The following is a 16,389-nucleotide window of genomic DNA, read 5'->3' as shown; positions in this document are numbered from 1 at the left end:
GACCTGTTCGTTTCTGTTGCAGCAACTGAAAGATGAGCTGGGCGAAGTGGTGGCCGAGATGGAAGCGATGGAGGGCGGCGGTCTCGCGGCCGACGAGACCAAGCCGTCGAACAAGGCGAAACAGACGTCGATCGGCCGTAAGAAGTTCAACATGGACCCTAAGAAGGGAATCGAGTACCTGATCGAGCACAATCTGCTGGCCCCGACGCCCGAGGACGTCGCCCAGTTCCTTTACAAGGGCGAGGGCCTGAACAAAACCGCGATCGGTGACTACCTCGGCGAACGACACGACTTCAACGAGAGGGTGTTGCGAGCGTTCGTCGAACTGCACGATTTTACAGACCTGATCTTGGTACAAGCTCTTCGACAGTTCCTCTGGTCGTTCAGATTACCCGGTGAGGCGCAGAAGATCGACCGGATGATGGAGTGTTTCGCGCAAAGGTACTGCCAGCTGAACCCGAACATATTCACGAACACGGACACCTGTTACGTGCTCAGCTTCGCCATCATTATGTTGAACACGTCGCTGCACAATCCGAGCGTCAAGGATAAACCCAGCGTGGAACAGTTCATTTCCATGAACCGTGGCATCAACAATGGCGGCGACCTACCTCGCGAACTCCTTGTGGTGAGTGCAAAAGCTCGCTCTCGCTTTATCTGCGCTTCCTGTGTCATTTGTCTCTCTATGGGAACCGTTCCTCGAATCGTGTATAGCTAGCCTACAACGTGAGATTGCAGCCAGATCTTTTTGCTCGTACGACGATAAATAAAGTCATGCGATCTATGTTTAACGATAATTTACGGACTATCGACGGGACATTTTTGGACATTTTCTAGGAAGCTCCATTATTTCTCTTCCTTGTTCATTACAGCGTAATTGTACGAACCTCGAGCGACGATGAAAATGTGAAAGTTCCGAAGGTTAATTCGATCTTGGTTCGCTTTACTTTTCGCCTATGTGATTCGAGATTTAATCTCGTTCCCACCTGGACTCGCAGTTTCACGTTTCGCGTTACAATTTTCGCCCGATATTCGTGTTTTGCGAAAAATGCAAATTCTCCTTGTTCCGTAAGTCGTGCCGCAAAAACATACACGAAAGATTTCCTGCAATTGGGGCAGCGCTGTTGGTGCAACGATTTTATTACGTGTCGGCAACCGTAATGATTAGGTGGAGCTCTATCACCGGAAATAGAGGCGATACACACGTCGAAATTAGATCGCCGTACTAAATCATCGATAATAATCGGTGCACGTTCGATATAATTCAAAGATAGGGCGCTATGAAATTCCAATTTGTCGTTTTTCTAAAATCCAACCGTACGATTGCTGCACGTGCCATTAGGATATCGTTCGAAATATCGAGTTGGATCGTGTTTCCAGATGAGACTTGTATATTGGTTCGGCTGACTTTAATCCGTTCTATCGATGAGGAAGCAATCTTTACGATATTGTTTGCGGTTTAACCGAGTTATTGAAACATTCTGCGTTTATTCCCGTTCCCGTCTCCGATGACGTAAAGCGTATTAATCAGAAATTTCTGGTAAATTCCTGGCAAACATTTGCGTCACTCGTAGATTCTCGCTTGACCGATCGATTCAGTCGTCCGCTCGGAGTATCTACACGCGTTCGATAATCCGAATCCCATACGACTAGGATTTAATCGACTTATATTCCAATGGATATCGGACGTTTAGCACTAAATGTTAGACGAACTGGTGCAAAAATTCCAAATTGAATAAACGAACCGAGGATCGGTGGAGAAGGAGGCAAGTGGGTCTTAACAAACACGATAAATAACGCAATAGCGTGTGCAACAAAAGACGTACGTCATTCGCGTGCAGTGGCCGACCTTTCGTTCGTGTTATGTCGTGATGCACGCGTGTTTCCATCCGCGTGATCCATGGCCAGGATATAAAGCAATTGGCGCGCTTTACAAGTCGCCTCACAACCGGCGGATCGCAGTTATTAGAATGAACCTACTGACTAACGGGGAAGTCCGTTGCGGTGATTTCTTAATGGTAGATTTATGCAAAGTGGCGCGCTGCGTTTCACCTCGTCTCACCTCGTCTAATCGACGCGTTGCCGGATCGAAAACGATTCTAGACTGGCGATCATATGCAGCTGCTCTTATGTAAGCATAGATTTACTAGTTGCAGGATATCATCGATTTTATGTATCGTCTTCGACGAGCAGAATGGAATGCCGATACTGCCCCTGTCGAGTACATCGTTGATTTTCTTTCGTGCCATATAAACGGAGAATAAACGTTATAGTTCTCATTTATACTTTGGCGATAATGGTTAAAGTGGATAATGGTTAAATTTTTGTAAAAAGTGAAACGAGTAGCTTCCTTTTCTCTTCTCGGCGAGATAGTCTCTTTTGCTATTTCCATCGTCTGGAGTAAATCGTTTTGTAATTATAATATTATAACGTCGAATCCTTTTTGTATAATGTTTGCAGTAAGTGTTTTCCTACGGTTGCGAGAGACGTTTAGGAAAACTGGAATTTCCACTGACGACACGTTTGGCTCGCAAAAACTCGAATTTCCTTCAGTATCTTCCTCGTTGTGTACCGTCGAGAATTATCCGAGTTTCGAAACAGCAATGAGAAATACGAAATCATATCTCTTGATTTCGAACAACCCAATGATTTACTCGCAAAGATCGTATAGGTATTTTAAAAGCAGTACGTTACTTTTGCAGAGCTTATACGAAAGTATAAAGACGGAACCGTTCAAGATACCGGAAGACGACGGGAACGATCTGATGCACACGTTCTTCAACCCTGACAAGGAAGGCTGGCTCTGGAAGCAAGGTAATTCTTTCGTAGACTGTGTAACGACTGTGCAATTCGACTTTTGACCCTTCTGACGTTTCCCTTCTCCCCTTGACCCGGTATGAGTTGAAACGAGAAAACGTCTTTTGCGTGGCTGAGAGAAGGACGAAGAAAGAACGCTGCTCGAGCCATTGTTGATCGAACAATGTTGCGAATGTATCCCGGCTTGCATGCGATCCCCTTTCTTCCGGGGAATGTTACGAGTGCATGAGGATGTTAACCCTTTACAGCGGCGGATTTTTGTTTTAACAAATTTTCCATCGATCTTTCTTTGCAACAGGGAGAAAGCTTTTTCTCCGGTATACAAGTAGAGAAGAGTAATCGAGAGAAGATTGCGTAAATAGTAAAATAGTAATTTTTCGCCTAAAACGGAAAGTGATTCTAAAAACCGAGGAATGTTAAAAGAGGCTGTGTATAGTGGAAGTAACTTGTTCCTTTTCTTTAGGCAACCCTCTGTAGGTAAATTGGATTAGCGATCCACAAAGTTTCGTACATTTGGCTTAACGTACGATATTCCATAGAGAGATAACATAGACTGTTTCTTAGATTTTCTTAATGCCTGGAGCAGTTTGCTTACGAGGTATGAAAAATACGTTTACCTATGGAGGGTTAAGTAGACTTGTCTGCTTTTTTGTTCACGTAGAGCTTGTAGCTTTCGACACAGTAAAGTAAAGTAAATAAAGTAATGATCCATACTGATTGATGTCGTAAAAGATACGTTTCTTGTTGCAAAGTAATCACAGGTGCAAGACTTAACGAACTTCTGACCCACTGAGAATACTTTTTACATTTCACATTGTACGTAACTTTCTGGTTTTACAAATTTTCCTTATTATTTTATATTAATCTATATGGTAAATATTTGATATCAATCTAAACCGTTGAATCCTCTAAATTCCCAAGATCGTTGTTCGAGCTAACGCGTTCTCTATTGCCAACGTAGTTCCGCAAGTACACGCCACCCATGGCGCGTAAAGCGATCCGGATGGTTTCCACGATGTATGCGGGTATTCAAAGGCCTACGGGACGGACAAAAATACTCGCTCGATGCATCCGTACAAGGAATCGATCGTTAATAACCAGCCATAATCGAACGATCGATTCGCGATCGAGAACAGCCCACTCTCCGTGTACAATCGAAAGCAGATAAGACGATAACGTTGTCGCTGCAAAGGGTTACAGGGACGAGTGAGAACATCCTGGAACAGCGTTTCCCAAACTGTCCGGCCACAGAGGTCGAAAGCCTCGGTCGGGCGACTCGAATATTTTCACCATTATGCCCAAGCATTCCAAAGATACTGGCGGCGATTCGAGATACGACGCGTGACTGCTGGCATTCTATGTTCAGTGGCGCTGAAACGCAAAAATAGAATTTACAAATTGACGGACGTTCCCTGCCTCGTAACTACGTGTATTACGTTCATGCAAGATTTGAGGAAGAACGAGAAATGGGAAATAAGTTTGGGAATCGTTGGTCCGGAAGCATTCCCCGACGACAACGAGACGAAAAACCCGTCAAAGTGTCTGTACTTTTCTTATATCGTATCGCTTTGTCCCTCTGCTGCCCTGACGGAGACAGCAGGTAAATAACGCAATTATAGTTGTGCATCGATCGTTAGCTTTTAAATCGTTGATGGTTGTTTCAGGCGGACGCTACAAGAGCTGGAAGAGACGATGGTTCATATTAAACGACAACTGTCTGTATTACTTCGAGTACACGACCGACAAGGAGCCACGAGGCATCATTCCGCTGGAAAACATTCAGGTCAGAGAGGTGCAGGATCGGCACAAGCCGCATTGCTTCGAGCTATACGCCGCCGGCTCTGAGTTCATCAAAGCGTGCAAGACGGACAGCGAGGGAAAAGTTGTCGAAGGTACTAACCGGGGATCCTAGATGAAAGCCTTAATTGATCGGTGCCGTGACCTACCACCCAATCCACTCGATTACGGCTACCAGCTCGTTTAATTACTCGAGCCTGCGCTATACTTGGACACTTTTAACAATCGTAGATTGTTGAAACTTCGATCGGCTCGGTCAAGTTACCTGAATTTAAGCAATTTCGCTTATCCGAACGAGAGTCAATCTGTCAAGGAAGAAGAGGTGAAATAACGCGTGAAAGTCGCAAGTTGTAAACGTCGTATTATAGTACGAATTATATAACTTGTAATCAATTGGTCAAGAATATAATTATAAATGAAACGTTGCGTTGATATGACTTTGGTTCTTATAATGGGTTAATGATTATCCTACGCGTGGGAACCATTAAGAGAATCAGCTTAGCGAATGCACATTGTTTCTTTTAAATTACGTATCAAAAGCATTACGCTGCCTTTTCTCATCCGTAATTTCAGCCTAGGAACAAAATGATAAGTTGGAGAAAAAATGCAATTTTAAACGCACGTTGGCTTCTCTAAATTAAAACATGGAAGAGCAGTCAATTAATAGAGCACGAAGGATAAAGAATTCAAGTACCGGTCGGGCAAAGCGTCTTTCTCGTGTGAAACGATCGAATTCTATGCGTGTTGCGTTGCCATTTAACGCAGCCCTTTTTTTTTTTCATAGCACGTCGTCGTGCTCGCAGTAATTACACCGGAATTGTAACTGTTGTTCTTTGCTCTTTACAGGCAAACACACGGTGTACAGAATGTCTGCGGCCACGGACGAAGAGAAAGAAGAATGGATCAAATGCGTGCGGTAAGTTGTTATTCATTTTGTGAATAATTCAAAGAAGACTTCCATTTCTGACTGAGGTTAGTGCTGCTTATTTAACGCTTCCGTGAATCTTTTACTGAAAATTGCGGACGGTTTGAGCTTATATAATTTACGTTTTTAATGGTCGACGGTTTGTAACACGATTCTTTTTCTTTTTTTGTTATTAAGAGCTTCTAAGCACAAACAACTTTTAGACAAATATCGCAATTAATTTGATCAATGATTTAATAAATTCGAATATTTCTACTATCTTGTAAGACGTATTTTTCGCTCGTAATGCGATACAAATTCGCTTCTTTAATCGCAATTTTAACGTCTAATTCTAGGCAAAGCATATCGCACAATCCCTTCTACGATATGCTTGCAGCCAGGAAAAAGAAGGCGCAAAAGACAAACGTACATTCGAAGAGTTAAACTTTACCATGGACACAGCTTCTAGAGAAGCCTGGCGAGACACAAGACTGTCTATTCACGAGCCTACGTCCCTATAAGGATCGTGAAATACAATCAAACTAATCTGTACGGAGGTCCATCCGACTACGCTGATTTAGCAGAAGACATACAGATGTCCGCTTCACCTGTTGATGAATGTTCGTCAACGTAGTTTAAGCGACACGCAAGACACAGGGACAAATACGAAAGGAAGGGGAAAACGATGCTATTGATTGAGGATCGTTCGACATTATGTTTTGTATAAGAATTTACGCTGCGTTTTAGGGGCCTAGATGTGTATTATTTAAACAGATTTCGACGATAGACACGAAACGTTTCCCTAAAAGATGAACGAGTAGAGAGAGAAAGAGAGAGAGAGTGAGAGAGAGAGAGAGAGAGAGAGAGAGAGAGAGAGAGAGAGAGATGTTGAAAGCTGTAGCAACTTTGAAGGTAGTAAACCGTATACACATCCAACGATCTCGTCGACGGTGCTGGACAAGTTCGAATTAGACGCGAAAAGACTACTTTTTCTTTTCGTAGAATTCGCAAAAAGATAGGTAAAAGATGTTCTGAGGGAAGCTTCGGCGGAATGTTTGGGAAAGTTCATAGAAGAATATGACGCGTGTAGCTTATCGATCGATGGGATGATAGATTCGTCCGGAACAAAAAAGAGACAATTTTGGAAAGAGTGAAATCTTTCTTATTTTCTGGCAGCTTTAGAGAATTACCGAAACTCGATATTGCTTCGAGCAATCCAAATATGCGTACAATATTTATTTTATACGAAACCTTCGCGCGTGACAATGCCGTTTCGCGTTCTTTGCAAGAAAGAAGAAGAACCGGAGGTTCTTTACCTCCAACCGAAGGTGATTAGGAAGTGTAATGGATCAAAGACTTTACATACAATTATAAACGAACATTAAACGCGAGAACGAATTGGTAAGACGCGTGCATTAATGTGATAGTTGTGTATTTATTTGAGAGAAGAATGAAAAATGTATAGATAAGACTAGTTCAAAACGTTTCCTCGATATGCCAGAAATCATCTTAAACTGTACATTGTCGTACAGTTTGTAAGTATGGCATGTTAGCCAATTACGTGACAGTAGGCTAGGACGATTTGCGTTTTTTTCGTTTGAATTATATATATATATAAATATAAATATATACATATATATAAATATACATATTACGCACGAGACGCGTAACTTTGTGCATTATATATATCGCAATATAATAGTTATGATAGTACGCGAAAGTTAAATAGTAACTTGATAAGATCCAGTTAAGAGCCTGCATCCTGACAGTATTTAAATTCTCGCAACAAAAAACTGAAATGTAAGCTTAATTTACAGAAGCGTGGATCCGCGTTATCTACGAAATTCATACATTTGTTATTATGCGTTAAAAGTAACATTCGTCTAGGTTATTCTTCCTGCTTTTTCATTTTTAAATGATTTAGGCAAAGAAAAATATATCACGATAGATCTTTCGAATACATTTGATAATGATCTTTGTAGATAACCGCAACGTTTTTTATATTACAAAGTGTATCGATTGTCGCTAGTCAAGCTCTTTCTACTTATCGAGCCTTTTTTTACAGGAAATAGCGCATTTCAAATGTTCAAATGTTCAAATGTTCAAATGTTCAAATGTTTATTTGTTATTAAGTAGTTGCCGAAGCAGATTTTACACTACTCGCTATTGTTCTCCGATTCTAGTTTAAGAAATCGTACCGATCCGTCTTCGTGTCGCAATTTCTAAACGTAGGTCCATCTTAGCGATTACCTAGCGAGCTTAAATCATAATCGTACCAATACATAGAGGAAAGACAAGAAGATAAAAAGGAAAGGCAAAGATGCGGGTGCCTTTGAGATCTTGTTCAAGCTAGTCGTAACAATTAATCCGTCATATGCAAGGAGCATGTAATAGAACTCCAGGATTAATTATGTTCTCTTTTTTTTTCTTGCTACATACGAGAGAGTCAGACATCGAAGAAGCCTTATTATACATACATTAAATAATGAAACGCAGAAGTAATTATATAGGGCCAAGACTAATAGGATATAAGTTTTTTAACGTCACGCTACTCATGGTAGGATGTATAACTGTTCCGCGAGACAGTAATTTGTACCCAATTGTAGTTTTCGAAGAAACGTACTATTTCTATTCGACTATTGGACAGACAATTGATTCGTGGTTACCGACCCGTCCTTGAATCATCTTTGTACAGACTATTTTCTCTTTTTTCTTTCCTTTCTCCAACTGCCTGCAACCACATTATACAAACAATTCGAGGGACACCACGTTGGTCATTATTCGTCTGTAATATTTATCCAACAACGTCGATGATTCCTTCCTTCCGCAATGCTACAGTAACGATAGATGTAAAAAAAAACTGGTCACGCATTGTTAAGGAGTTGTGTAAAGTTAGTTTAGGAGAATTGCTTAACGTGTTCACATCCTTCATATCATGTTTCCTTGAAGAATTGTTTGTAGGTTGATGTAATATAATTTGTACTTTATTTGGGGAAAGATTGATTAATTACATTTACTATTACACCAAGTTATTAAAATACCACGCCGATGTGCAGAGATGTAAAATTGTTCGAATACCTATTTTAAAAAGAGTAACGATACGACTTACGAGAAATGTTTTCATAAAAAATAAAGTGATAAGAAAAAAAATCAAACCGAAAAATGTGTAAAGTTATAATTTAGTCTAAAATACTCTAATCAAAACGATTGATTGAATTCGAAAATAAGAGAGCACAAATTTTGTTTCTTGATGAAAAATTCGTCAAGTGATAAAAATGATGCACACTTGCAAGTAATAAAACTTGTGTATTAGTAACGTGATTCATTCAATCTAAGAATTGTATAAAGAAAACTGTATTTTACAGTGCAGAATTGTATATTTCGTTGTATATTATTTTCACTCGATAATTGTTATGTATTCATACTGATCTGTGTACTGTATTTACGATCTTATATGTATTAATTTAAACGTAATTAATAAATATTTCCATTTCGTAAAAAATCTCGTAGACAACTATCTTTATCTAAAATAAATAAATTTAAAGATTGGAAAGTCTTTTTTGTACCTTTTTAACTAAATATACGATTATATATTTCCGATAGTTTTAATGTCTTTAATGTCCAATAATCAAAAATATAATGTACGTATGTACTATGACCGACGAGGCACAGACTACATGCGATATTCAATGCTTTGTCGTTTGGGGTTCACCTGACCCCCCATATCATTTCCTTGTCGCATGCAACGTTGTCGATTCAGTATAGTGTGAAATTACAAGTAACGTATAGAACAGAATAGTTTGCGAAGGAAATATAAAATCTTATACTTCTGCAACTATTTCGAACGGTGATTTTGTGCAGAACATGTTATATTCTTAACATTTTCCAGTTTAAATACGTCCCGACTGCATAAATAAATGTTCGTTTTTGAAACTATTAAGTGAAGCTATTTTTTATTTTTGAACTATTAAGTAAACTGAAAGTCTGAGCTTTTTAAACAGTAATTTTTTTAATGCGTTTTAATACAACTATCGAATTATTACAAATCGGCCTTTATTTTACTATTTTCTAATGAAAATATTTTTGTCATCAATGGTACTGTAGGCGTTATAAATTCTCTAAAATGATCCTAGATGTCGTGGTGAAACGTTTGATCCATTTATCTCATCTAGTTTATATTTCTTAACGTTTTCATTCTCATTGTTCATTGTTTTTGTGTGAAAAAAGCTTTAGTTTAATAAACCACTGTAAAATGAATATAATGCATACGTTACGATTTAGCTGTCAAAGGAATATCCATCAAATTCGCCAATTTCACAAATGGTACGAATTATTATGTTGAAAATATGCCATTTAATGAAACGTGATTGCATAACCTCACTTTTCTGGCTATCTTTAAACTACTATTTAATATATAAAATATAGTCCGAATAATTATATCAAAATGTACACATTATGATGAAACAAGTTGAATTGTAAAAAATGATGTGTCTATTTTACAATAGTAGCTTTTGTAGTTTTAGAAAATTATCGTTCACACTCTCTTAATTTTATTTTAATTCTTATGTTCTAGTATTATTCAACAATCAGAAGTTGCTGCTACAGCTAGTACAACTTCTGTGTCTGAGTCTGTTTCTACACAGCAAGAACCAGTTAATGCTAAAATAGAAATGATTGCTAATCACATCGTTTCCTTAAATCTTATAGAAGTAGCTCAATTGAGTGACTTACTTAAAAAAAGATTAAACTTGCCAGATGCACCTGTAATGCCTATGGGTGGTTTTGTTAGTGCTGCACCAAAAGTAGAAGTATATATGCTGCTATTATAAGAATTTCATAATGTTAAGAAAAATTATATATTTATACATATATGCATAAAAATTGTCGTTTCAGGAAGAAAATGATGAACCTCAAGTAGTACAAACTGCATTTAGTATTAAACTTACTGGTTATGATGAAAAACAAAAGATTGCTCTAATAAAAGAGATAAAGACCATATTACCAGATTGTAATCTTGTCCAGGTAACTATTTTGCCTTGTATAATGTGTACAACAAAATCTTATCAAGTTCATTAAAATTTGTAATTTTTTTTCTATACAGGCCAAAAAGTTTGTTGAGAGTGTACCAGCCACAATCAAATCTGATATCTCAAAAGAAGAGGCTGAAAAGATAAAGGAAGTCATCACCAACGTCGGTGCTATAGTTGAAATTGTTTAATTTCTTTATTTAAATATATATGGAAATTCATCTTTTATGGATTTAGTAGAATTTTATAATAAAGTAAGCATTTACAATAATCCATTAAACAAAAATAAAATAATTCCACTATTTTATCATTTTATCAACTTATTTTGCGTACATTGTTCATACGTAAATCTTACGTTAAGTAAGAAGTAAAGATAAATGTACATTTAAATTATGCTTTACACTATTGTTATATAAAAAATTTTGATAATTTTAATCATATAAATAATTTAGAATTGTACAGAATACCATAATGTGAAATAAAAAAAACTGTGAACTTTAATATTCATTTATTTAATATTATCAATTGCATGTTATCAAATAAATGTAATTTCCATTTCTGCAAGTTCTAATAAATACTAAGATCGGAAAAAACGTTGATTAAAAAAATTTAATCGCGTTAATAAGAGTTGTTTCTTCGAACATTGACAAATAACTAACATATTTTCAATGTTCATTCGAAGTCCTTCGTTTAAATTGAAAGCACATGTACGTTAATAAGCTGATACGTATGCAAAGTACTGCATTTCAGTTAATCAGCGAATTGAACAATTGGCATTGCGATAAGAGCCGTATCGATAAAATAAGGGCCGTATCAACTACCTAATCGTTTCTTCTTTAACTTCCAGTTAATGTCAGAAGAAGAATACAAAATACTTTTATCGAATCTAAAGTGTATCGTGTTTCGAGGGTATACATCTATATAAAATCTATTTTTAACCGCAGAGCGGAAACTGTGCAAATTTTGCTAGTGGTCAACGGCGGTGAACGGAAGTTGGATTGCGACGGTACTGCGCCACGACGACTATTGCCACGATGGCTGAGGAGACTGATACAAACGATAAAGCGACGATGGAAAGTATAGCACAAAACATACTCGAGGTTCGTGTCAGCCGTGATCAAGACAGTGCGTGATAACGTAATAGTAGCTTTCGAAGTGTCGAAAGAAATTTTGCTACCGACAACACTCTATTATCCCGGCCTTTTTCGATCATTTTGACAGGTCAGTACCGGAGGTGGGTCTACGTCGAACGAAGTAGCCGCATTAGAGTTTCAAGCCTCGCAGGTGATATCAAGGCTCGAGGAAGCTGTCGAAAAGGCAGCTGACGGTGGCGGTACCACCTGGAACAATCCCTCTGGGTTCCTCTCGCAATCAAAAACTTCCGACGAAATATTAACTTCAATTCAGGTAGGTAAATACGACGCTAGCAGAAACCATTGATTCGCGGCTATTGGTTGTTTCCCTTAGATTTGCACGTTAACTGGTCGGTATAGTTCTGATTTTGGCGAATACTCGTCACGTGGCTCTATAATTGTTACGAATCGTTTAACTGTTCTTCTAGAATTAGAAGCTGCCGCTCTTTTTTCAATTATTTAAATTGAACGTATCTGCCAAAAAATATAAAAATTTTCAAAAATTTTGAAATTCGCGTCATGGTTTCATTCTCACTTTTCATATATGATTTCGTGATGTTCTTACAAACATGTATCGATTTGTATTTATTTTTTATTGGATGTAGTAATAGATATATTAATTGTAATAAATAAACATTATTCAATTTTCATTAAAATGTATGTAATTTGAGTTACACTCACGACCATGTATTTATTATAATACACATATTTTTCTTGTTCATACATATATATTTCTATTTAGTGATTGTAATTATACTCTTGGAAAAACTTGAAATTTAATTATAAATCATTCTTACAGGACTTGGTAATTCACGAAAACGCTCCCCAACCGGTGAAAGATGATACAACGGAAACGGCAACGGCAACGAGTCAAGTGACTACCTTACCAACATTAACAGAGCCAGCAAAATTAGCGTTAATCGCACACACTGTTTCTGCTTACGCGCTCGCACTTCCAAAATCGCACGCTCAGAGATTAGCCGGCCGATTGGCCGCAGATACAACCAGATGGCTAAGTCATATTTTCCGTTTCATCGATTGCGCCTCTTCCTTTCACGAAGATCACCTGGAAGGTTTAGTCAGAGTGACCAGATTGGCTCTACACAGAAAATATCCTCGGTATATAGAGGAAGGTTTCACCGCGCTTGCTGCCTCACCACCTTTAATTTACAGTTCTGTGGCCGCACCTTTAGGTGTGGTTCAACATCTGTGCAAACAGGTATATAGACTTACAGTCTGATTAAAAAAAAATATGAGCGTATAACCATAGATTTGTGTTCTATTTTTTAGCTTTCTTTGCCACTCCATTGTGTAAGGCCCATCCCCCATAACACAATGTTTGGATCGCGATATAGCATGGACGTGTCAGCTTTGGAACGCCGACTTGCGGAAGACACGCAATCAAATAGCGTGACACCGCTCCTGGTATTGGCAGAGGCGGGTTCAGTATTAACGGGACACTGTGACAATATCGCTAGATTGCGTGCAATTTGCGATAAGTACAATGTCTGGCTCCACCTTAGAGGTCATTCTTTAGCCGCGTTAGCGTTAAATAATTCTGCGAAGGATCTGGTGTGTTCATATTTATTATTTATTTTATTTTATTCTTTTATGTTAAAAATGTGTAATGTACGGACTTTTTCTTGATTTTCAGCCTTCGAAGGTTGCAGATAGTGTTACGTTACCTCTTGGAATATGGCTTGGCATACCATCATTACCAGTAGTAGTATCCTTTTATACATATATACATTCGGTTGAAAAACTGTTTAGGTATTGTTGAAATTTTTCTTAATGTATACATAGACATTGTACAGATTAACAGATACGAAAGGTGGTCGACCAACTCCAAGAGACACAACTTTGTCTCTGGTGTCGGGTTTAATGACAGATTCGTTGTCAAGACGTTTACCGACTTTACCCTTGTGGGCCACTTTGCAAGTGTTAGGTAGAGATGGTGTACATAATAGATTAAAGAGATGCTTTTTGGCTGTGGAAGAATTATACAATAAAATTAAGAAATTTCCTTGTATAAGGATACTGGTAATTGATTCGAACAACGATATCCTGTTTCATAATTCGAATTTTCGTTCTAAATCGTACGGTTTGTTTTCCAGAGTCAACCACCCGGAGGAGAAACAGGGTCCTATACCATAAACGAGCTCCTAACCAACCCCGTGAATAATCCACAACTATTCGAAGCTGTAGCCAGTGCATTAGTGTTTCAATTTGTACCAGCAGACAGGGAACCACAGACAACAGAACGTGTTCCTCCTTATTACGATAAATTAAATTCCTGGTTAGGACAAATTCTTCAAAGAGAGATCGAAAACGTACAAATAGAGCTGTGTGAAATAGAACATCATGGTATTGCGATTCGTATTTGTCCTCTAGAAAATCCAGACCAACCTCCTACGACCGAGGATATAGATAACGTAATAGCTTGTATGGAGCAGCAGATAGTGAGTATATTTTAAAAGTGACGATCATACGCAGTTAAGGTCGTGACAATTATTTGTCAACTAACTACTGCCACTTGCATAATAGGAAATATTACAGGCAACGGTTGAGCATAAAGCTACGTTCGTGCGATTAGTCTCAGAGAATGACTCTTTACATTTGGTAGAAATGCCTGATTGGGCAGGTTTAGGCGGTGTACGATACGCACCACGTACTTGGATCCATGTCATGACCGACCAGGCAAAAGAGGAATTGAACAGATTAAACATGCAATTAGTCGAAGCTTTACAGGACACAGACGCGGCATTTTCTCTAGGAGAAGGTGCCGACGGCTTAGCTTGTGTACGATTTGGTATGGTTACACAAGATACAGGTGAGCAAAGATTTACATTTCTTGTTCCATAGTTGATTTAGGTTTATCTAGCATGTGGACTTTTATCTTGCATGTGGATTTTGACAATATAATTTTTCACAGATGTGACTGAATTACTATCCTTAGTTCTACAAGTCGGTCAAAAAGTGGAAGCTAGCTCCAAGCTATTGGATACTATATCCGAAGTGGTGAAAAGAGGTATCGAAGCAGCACAGACGGACTTGGAAAGAGAAAATGCAGAAAAATTATGGCAAGAAGGTATTCTTAGACACGTGCCTGTCGTTGGAACTTTCGTCAATTGGTGGAGTCCACCCTCGAAAGAAACTGGAGTTCGTGGACGTAGTTTAAATTTACAAGCTGGTACATACTTTATTTACACGTTAAACTTCCTTTACGTATCCATAATTAATTAATTATTCAGTGACATATTTTTCGCATCTAGGAGTTGTCGAGAGTACAGAGAATATTTACAAATACCACATGCAATTGCAACCAAACTCCACGGTGATTAATGGATCTGGTGCTAGAACTCCACCACAGCCCCTTGTACAGACTCCAGTTGGCGCTGGTAGCCAAAGTCATAGTCGTTCATCGAGCCATTCCAGTTTACAGAGCGGAAAAAGTATCTCTGTAATGACAAACACCGTACCCCATCCACAGGTAAAAGAAGAATCCGGTGAGGTGAAGTCGTAGTGAACATTAAACGATACGATTAATCGAAGAAGATTCAGTTCGTTAAGTTCGAATCCCTGAACTTGGCAAAGGAGCGATGCTCTAGGTGAAACGATCGAGCGTTTTCGGTAGAAGCTACCCTTTACATTCTCAGAGCACAGCAAAAGAATTAGCATTTCTAAAGCGTTGAGGAGCTTAATAAATCGACAAAGGTAAAGTCACGCTGTCCTCTCTGTTGTTCTTTCTTCAATAAATTATTTTATGCTACTTTTCTGTCATCTTGGATTAGTCGTATTATTTTTTTCTATCTTACCAGTTTTATTACTTTCATCGACAATTTAATTTCATGGATACTTGCAAGATCTATCGAAGATGGCTTGTGTACTTATTAGACTGATAATAAGCAAAAGATATTAATCTTACTACGAGTTAATTTGATAAGAAGTGATAACTGTTCCTCATTCATTAAAGTATTTCTCTCGTAGCACAATAATCGGAAGCGTATCTTCTTACTCTCATAACGCAACATGAAAAGAGTTGCCGTTAAATTTTTAGTTTATCGAATGAGTATCGGTATTACAATAAAACTACATAAATTGAACAATTTTTAAGTTTCCAACAGTAGTGTTTTACATTGATATGTGCACATACATTCTGAATAATTTTATCAACCAGACTTTCATTATATTTTTCCACATTTTACTTTACAGACTACATTTTTTACATTTTATTTGCGAGTTCTTTCTTCATGAAGCACAACATACATTAAGAACGGAAAAAAGACACATACGTAATAAAGTCGCGATTGCTTCGAGCATTTAAAAAAGAACGTATTACGCACGCATTGTAAAATTTATCCGACAAAATTAAGCTTTTTTTTAAACATCTAACAAAGCGTGTAAAAAAAGAAGGAAAATCAGAACAATGTTCGGATATTAAAACGATAACCAAAGAGAATGAGCGATAATGTAGAGTTACATTCAAGCAATTTGGATTGTTACGATGTAATAATGTGTAATTTGCAACGGAATAGGAATTACTTAGCTCTGTTGTGTTAAAAAAAATCATAACAAATACGTTCACATTATTACAGTATTTGGTAAATTGTTGATAGCTACATTGAATGGAAAGAAATTAAATTGTATGTATATTTATGTACCAAAATTGTTTTAATAAAGTACTGCAATTCAATAAATTATCTTAACATAA

At 37.9% G+C, this 16,389-nt stretch overlaps 3 protein-coding genes across 14 annotated transcripts in view; all 3 read left to right on the top strand.

Annotated features, from left to right (window-relative positions):
• Window positions 1-9,020, top strand: part of LOC126920379 (cytohesin-1) — a 59,134-nt gene extending 50,114 nt beyond the window's left edge. For 7 of the 10 annotated variants that reach the window (XM_050730813.1, XM_050731258.1, XM_050731332.1 and 4 more), the window contains 6 exons: window positions 23-628; window positions 2,703-2,814; window positions 4,184-4,417; window positions 4,482-4,709; window positions 5,461-5,530; window positions 5,875-9,020. In XM_050730813.1, the coding sequence (XP_050586770.1) occupies window positions 23-628; window positions 2,703-2,814; window positions 4,184-4,417; window positions 4,482-4,709; window positions 5,461-5,530; window positions 5,875-5,962 (1,338 nt within the window). In that variant the 3' untranslated portion in view covers window positions 5,963-9,020. Of the gene's footprint in view, window positions 1-22; window positions 629-2,702; window positions 2,815-4,183; window positions 4,418-4,478; window positions 4,710-5,460; window positions 5,531-5,874 lie in introns of all 10 variants that reach the window. The other 3 variants (XM_050731487.1, XM_050731169.1, XM_050731085.1) reach the window with 2 other exon arrangements.
• Window positions 9,021-9,673: 653 nt separating this feature from the next.
• Window positions 9,674-11,046, top strand: LOC126924391 (39S ribosomal protein L12, mitochondrial). The gene is made up of 4 exons (XM_050738863.1): window positions 9,674-9,841; window positions 10,092-10,326; window positions 10,412-10,540; window positions 10,620-11,046. Exons 1-4 carry the CDS (start codon window positions 9,771-9,773, stop codon window positions 10,734-10,736), a joined length of 552 nt encoding a protein of 183 aa, XP_050594820.1. The 5' UTR covers window positions 9,674-9,770; the 3' UTR covers window positions 10,737-11,046.
• Window positions 11,047-11,304: 258 nt separating this feature from the next.
• Window positions 11,305-16,389, top strand: LOC126917664 (pyridoxal-dependent decarboxylase domain-containing protein 1). 3 transcript variants are annotated; one of them, XM_050724943.1, is made up of 10 exons: window positions 11,305-11,645; window positions 11,767-11,952; window positions 12,478-12,897; window positions 12,969-13,250; window positions 13,342-13,404; window positions 13,482-13,718; window positions 13,793-14,137; window positions 14,223-14,508; window positions 14,611-14,868; window positions 14,951-16,389. In XM_050724943.1, exons 1-10 carry the CDS (start codon window positions 11,580-11,582, stop codon window positions 15,199-15,201), a joined length of 2,394 nt encoding a protein of 797 aa, XP_050580900.1. In that variant the 5' UTR covers window positions 11,305-11,579; the 3' UTR covers window positions 15,202-16,389. The 3 variants fall into 3 exon arrangements, with proteins under 3 accessions (XP_050580900.1, XP_050580979.1, XP_050580812.1); XM_050725022.1 differs by having other exon boundaries at window positions 13,333-13,404; window positions 14,235-14,508; XM_050724855.1 differs by having other exon boundaries at window positions 11,306-11,645; window positions 13,333-13,404.

This window comes from Bombus affinis, chromosome 1, assembly GCF_024516045.1.
Source record: "Bombus affinis isolate iyBomAffi1 chromosome 1, iyBomAffi1.2, whole genome shotgun sequence".
Taxonomy (NCBI): Eukaryota; Metazoa; Arthropoda; class Insecta; order Hymenoptera; family Apidae; genus Bombus; species Bombus affinis.
Note: the sequence above shows the minus strand (reverse complement) of the source record. Positions and strands in the feature narration are given on the sequence as shown.

Bases quoted from the DNA above. Each gene is read 5' to 3' on its own strand.
- LOC126924391 (XM_050738863.1), top strand. From the start codon at position 9,771: ATGAATATAATGCATACGTTACGATTTAGCTGTCAAAGGAATATCCAT. The intron at 10,327-10,411 runs GTATATATGCTG...TTGTCGTTTCAG, and splicing joins GTGCTGCACCAAAAGTAGAA to GAAGAAAATGATGAACCTCA. The intron at 10,541-10,619 runs GTAACTATTTTG...TTTTCTATACAG, and splicing joins CAGATTGTAATCTTGTCCAG to GCCAAAAAGTTTGTTGAGAG.
- LOC126917664 (XM_050724855.1), top strand. From the start codon at position 11,580: ATGGCTGAGGAGACTGATACAAACGATAAAGCGACGATGGAAAGTATA. The intron at 12,898-12,968 runs GTATATAGACTT...TCTATTTTTTAG, and splicing joins TTCAACATCTGTGCAAACAG to CTTTCTTTGCCACTCCATTG. The intron at 13,719-13,792 runs GTAATTGATTCG...TTTGTTTTCCAG, and splicing joins TTCCTTGTATAAGGATACTG to AGTCAACCACCCGGAGGAGA.